This window comes from Triticum aestivum, chromosome 6B, assembly GCF_018294505.1.
Source record: "Triticum aestivum cultivar Chinese Spring chromosome 6B, IWGSC CS RefSeq v2.1, whole genome shotgun sequence".
Classification (NCBI taxonomy): Eukaryota; Viridiplantae; Streptophyta; class Magnoliopsida; order Poales; family Poaceae; genus Triticum; species Triticum aestivum.
The window spans coordinates 93,906,678-93,912,050 of NC_057810.1; the positions used below are offsets into that span (position 1 = coordinate 93,906,678).

General features: G+C 56.4%; 1 protein-coding gene across 1 annotated transcript; it reads right to left on the reverse strand.

Moving 5' to 3' along the window:
• Positions 1–2,181: 2,181 nt before the first annotated feature.
• Positions 2,182–5,068, reverse strand: LOC123133626 (WRKY transcription factor 55-like). Its single transcript, XM_044553077.1, has 3 exons — positions 4,476–5,068; positions 3,099–3,230; positions 2,182–2,815 (listed from the first exon to the last, which is right to left on the reverse strand). Exons 1-3 carry the CDS (start codon positions 5,039–5,041, stop codon positions 2,335–2,337), a joined length of 1,179 nt encoding a protein of 392 aa, XP_044409012.1. The 5' UTR covers positions 5,042–5,068; the 3' UTR covers positions 2,182–2,334.
• Positions 5,069–5,373: the final 305 nt, after the last annotated feature.

Here is a 5,373-nt window from a genome sequence, read left to right on the forward strand (position 1 = left end):
TGATTGGCCGCCGTAGGGCGTGAGGCCGCCGGGTGTAGGCGATGCAGGTGTCCCGATCGGAGCAGGCGGTGACGGTCGGCGCAGGGCGACGGGTAGGCCTGCGCGCAGACGACGGCCTTGAGGGGCCGCCTGTTGTGCAAGGCCGCCGGGTCGGTGAAGTAGCCAGCCGGGCACGCCGGTGTCAGAGTGGATGCGCGGGGTGTCGACGGCGACGGTGGGCGACGCAAACCGATCTAGTGGATCGGAAAATCAAAAAGTAGACGCCGATCAAAGCGACCAGCGAGAGAGGGAAAAACACAGATCAAAGGATCGGGAAAAAGACTCTCTAGGGCAGCCAGTCGACACAACCGGCGGATGAACCCTAGGTACGGGCGGCGCAGCCCCCGGCGGCGGTCATGGAGGTTGACAGCCCCGGGGGCGGCACGCGGGTGCGGAAGTGGCGACGACTAGGGCTTAGGATCGAGATAAGGCTGATACCATGTTAGAAAGGAGAGAAGGGATTGATGGAATAGTTTGTTGTATTGCTTGAGCCTCGTGGGCATATATATAGGAGTACAAAGACCAATTTGGACTACAAGACAAGGCAGGATCGTGAAGATCGTCCCCGAGTTCAGCGCGTCCCTGCACCGATTGAGCAACGGGTTGCCGTTGCGTCGCCCCGTCGGGCCGCAGCGCCACCGCCCCGTGGTTCTCCTCGCGACTGCATTGACTCGTGCGTCGCCGCTACGGGCCGTAGTGTCGCGATACGCGGACCCAGCCACCACCCCGAGGCCGTCCCCGCGGTTGCACCGACCCACGCTCCGCCGCTGCATCGTCCATTCGGGCCGTAGCGCCACGGCCCGCGGTCCCCGCCGCCGCCCCGAGGTCTTCCTGCCGTCACCCCGACCTGCCCGCCGCCGCTGCGTCACCCCTTTGGGCCGTAGTGCCGCGGCCCACGGTCCAATTCGTCGTCCCCGCGCGTCGACTTCCTGTGGTATGCGTCGCGCCGTCTTCCTTGGCGCGGGAACGCCACCGTCCGCGCCGGTCTTTGTCATGCTGTCAGGGTTCTTCGCCTACTCCGAGCATCGTCGTCGCGCTCCTAACCTAGCCGCCGCCGCCTCCGTCAGGCCGCCGTCCGGCCGCTGCCGCCGCTCTTCCGGTCGCCGCCACCGCTACCCTCATAGACGCCACAGCCGCCCATCCACCCCATTCGTCTTCGTCCAGCATCAGTTTGTCGCCAGCGTCGCTGTCATCTACCCTGACCGCTTCATCTACTCCGACAACCACGGCGGCATTGGCCCCGCGCCGATTGGCACCGCAACCGTCGTCGAGTCCTTCTCTGCTGGCCTCTCCGACTTCTTCGACATGGCGTATAGCTCGTGCAAGTCCCAGTCTACGCCTGCCCGGTGCTGGCAACACCGCCGCGTGCCTTCGTCCACGACGTGTCCCCGGGCCTGGCAAGCCTGGTGCGGTTCTTCGTCAACTTCGTCTTCGTCTGTCTACGCATGCCCGGTCCTGGCAACACCGACGCGTGCCTTCGTCTATGATGTGTCCCCGGGGTTGGCAACCCCGGCGCGACGTGTCGTCAACATCATCTACTTCCTGGCGCACCACTACTTCGACACCATTGCGCCCACGACTAACTCGGCGCGTCTTTGCGCCTGCGACTCCACGACGACTTCCTCGACACCGGCTACCCCGACTCGACATCGATCACGACATTCTTCGCATGGCTACCTCGACCACGGCTCCACCCACGCTCTCGGCTACATCGACAAACGTCACAAAGGGCTACCGCCTGCTTGAGCAACCTCGTCGGTTTTCACTCCAGCCACGACTCCGCGATGCATCGACCGTTACGACTGGGGGGGGGGGGGTCTGTCAGCTTGCCTTCGTATTATTCTCCAGTCTCACCGTCTGCGTCGCTACCGTTGTGACTGCGGGGATGTTGAGTATAAGGATTATTAGGAAGTATATGATAGACTAGGATGTGGTCCTGCTTTGTCTTATACTTCAAGTTGGTCTTTGTACTCCTATATACTATGCCCATGAGGCTCAAGTAATACAACAAATTATTCCATCAATCCCTTCTCTCCTTTCTAACACTTCCGCATATAAGATCAACATTTCTAGCATAGTAAAGTAATTTATATGTGAATGAATTTCATCAAAAATTGCTAATTAGTCTAACAGAGGCTACAACTATGTATAAATAAATCATTAGAAAAAGAAAATTATGTATAAGTAAATCAAATTAACGACGAGCAACCAGACATAAATCATGCTACTTCTCTACGTACGTAATCGACTATGAGAACGAATAATCCAGATCCTTCCTTGCATATGGCCGTCCTTCTAGCTATCACTTCTATGATGAGAAGAGAAGATGCCGTCCATGCCCACACCGGCGCTACCGCCGGAGTTGAACATGACGTCCGCGAGGTCCAGCGCCGGGTAATCCGTGTCCCTTGCTGGGGTGGACACGCTCGTCTGCATGCCGGCGCTGCTCCCCACGCCGGCGCAGGAGCCCGCTGGCGCAACGCCCTGGAAGCTTGCCGGCATCCAGCCGACGCCGAGGTGCATTGATGTCGACACGGCCGCCTGCTCGGTCGGTGCCATGAAATGGTCCGCAGGGGCGAGGCCGGAGCCTGTTGCGGCTGTCGGGGAGTTGGTAGCGGTGGCGGTGGGAAAGTTGAGCAGCGGGGTGGTGGAGGTGAGGCAGCTGTGGCTGCCGCAGTACGTGACCTCGTACATGAAGGGGTCGTCGTCCAGGCGCTGCACCTTCTTCTTGGCGTCGCACCCGTAGTAGTTCTTGTGGGTGCACCGGTAGTAGCTCCTGTTGGTTCAATCATGCACGCAGTTTCATCATCACAAACTCAGATTGTCATGTATGCTATGCAAAAATATTTGCAAACACACACATAATTTGCAAATGTCCTATCTTCTATGAAACTACGGGGTTGCTGACTAATCAGGCAGTGGATATGTACTGTTGCTGCTCTCCCAAGCGTAAACGTTGGGGTGGAGAAAGCGGAAAATTATGGAACAAACTGATTTGAAATGTGAATCAGCCAATTGGCCCCCAATAGACGGAAGTTGATAAGTAGCCATTTGATTACCTTGGGAACCTGGAGCCGAGGATGTCCTTCTGGCCGTACTTGCGCCACGTGTAGCCGTCGTCCGGTGGAAGCTCGGTGTTACCCATCCGGTGTGCCGGCACCAACATCGTCTCCCTCTGCCCGCTGTCCCTCCTAAAACATACAATATTATTTAATTAATACGTATTAATCAGTACTCTAGGAAACTCAAACAAATTTACAATTTCTTGCACAAACTAGCTAATTAGGTCTTTCGTTGATTAATTATTTCATTCTCATTTTTTTATTGGGTCGGCTATTGAGCAGCCGTCTAAAAAATTATTAATTCACACCACGGTTTTCTTCTTCCTCATTCAATGCCTACCCGCCCTCCGATGTCGGTAAAATCGCCTGCTCCCGCCACATGCAGTGCTCGCCCCCACCAATGTGTAGCCGCTGCCCAAGCATTTCCTCTAACCACGACATGATTCGGCCGCTGATGACCCTTCCCCCAGCCCCACCTGAATCTGTCAACTTCAGACTCCCCACTACCGGCGACGCCCGCTGACACGTTGTACGCCCTCAGCTCCGGATCGCTCTTGGCTCGGCCTCACTAACATCCCCACTTCTCACCAATGCTTGCCCCTTGGGCGCTGTCTCCGCATCGGAGGTGCACAAATTCGACCGACGCATGATTTTTTTTAAGCGAGGGTTTCGGCGAGCTCCCTACTAAAATTTTCACCCCTTGTACAATTCCTTACTTGCACTATATGAAAAGGCAGGGCTCTCGTTGGTTCCTTCAAAAAAAAAAGCACATAAAGAATCGCCAACACGACTGATTATAAAGTCATGGATCCTCAGGCTGGTTATAATGGGCAAGAACATAAGCTAGCAACTTACACACCTCCCTAGACTATGTTACTACCCCCATAGTGAATAGAAACATCTATGTAGTGTCATGCAATGATGTATTTATTAGGTTATAGACTCATTGTTTTTTGAAGTGTGTGATGTTCTGATAACTTAGCTAGTTACCACAAACACCTCTCTTATCATTAAATACGTGGCACATAAGCAAAGTTGTATTGGAGTGTGTGATGTTACTCCTAAGTTCCTTCCCACTGTGACCAGTCTCACCGAGTCTTATATTAATCTCCCCATATACCCGACATAATTAAAAGTGCATGCTTCGGGTCGCCGTGTAAACCCTCGTGTGTGGTGTGCCTTCCCCGTAGCGTCCCATGACTTGGCTATACGTCGCTGTCGCAGAGAACATTCACTGCGCGCGCGGGGCTACGAAAGTTTCCGAGCCATGACGTGGTAAAAGGTCCCCGTGTTTGAACCGTTGACCCACAAAATCTAACGACGACCGAGTGACCGACAGTGCCGTACGTGGTACGTACGGGCTCACGCACGTACCTCCTCCTGCCCTGCCGTGGCTGGGCCGGCGGCGGAGACCTGGACGACGCCAGCCTCCTCACCGGGCCGCTGGACGTGCCCGCGACGTCCGCCGCCGCGCGCACCGAATGCGCATGCGGTGGCGCTCGCGCACCTGCCAGCATGTTGAATGGCTCCTGCAGATGCGTCGGAGCTTCCCCGAGAAGCCGGCTGGCGCCGGCTGCTTCCTCCGTGCTGCGCGGGCGCAGGAGGTCCAGCGGCCCGCCGCCGTCGAGCGCGCCAGCCGCGGCCACGTTCACGGCGCCGACGCCGTAGTGCTGCAGCATGCGGATGGCCGTGTTGTAGGCGCGGACAATGCCGTAGCATCGCGCGGCGAGGTAGGCCGGGTCGTTCTGGGCCGCGGGGAGGTCGCCCATGAGCTCCCCGGCGAGCCGGAAGGCGTCGCCGATCTGCGACAGCACGTCATCCATCCCTCCTGGCAGGTCACCGCCGTGGATGGCCGCGATGTCTTTGCTTACACGACGATCGAGGTGGCCGAGTAGTTGTGCAAACGGAGGACCGCCTGAGTGCGGCGCAAGGACGTGCATGAAATTGCGCTGAGATTTCGTGCTACAAGGTTGAGCAAGATTTTGTGTCACGGCATGTACGACTAGAGACGAGTTATATAAGTGAGGGAACCACCGCACCATAAGTAGTAGGAAGCAGCGGGGCACGTACTTGGTTAGCAGACTAGGGCGGGTACCGGAGAAAGAACGGGTCATTGGTCAGTGAGGGGACTAGATCAATTTACTACTAGCTTAATGTTGGCTATTGCTGGTCGAGTGGTCATTTTCTCACTACGGCATGCATGGTTTGGGTCATGGGGAAGACCTTGAAAGTTGAAAGGGGCATTCCAACACATGGAAGGGTCTTAGTTCCA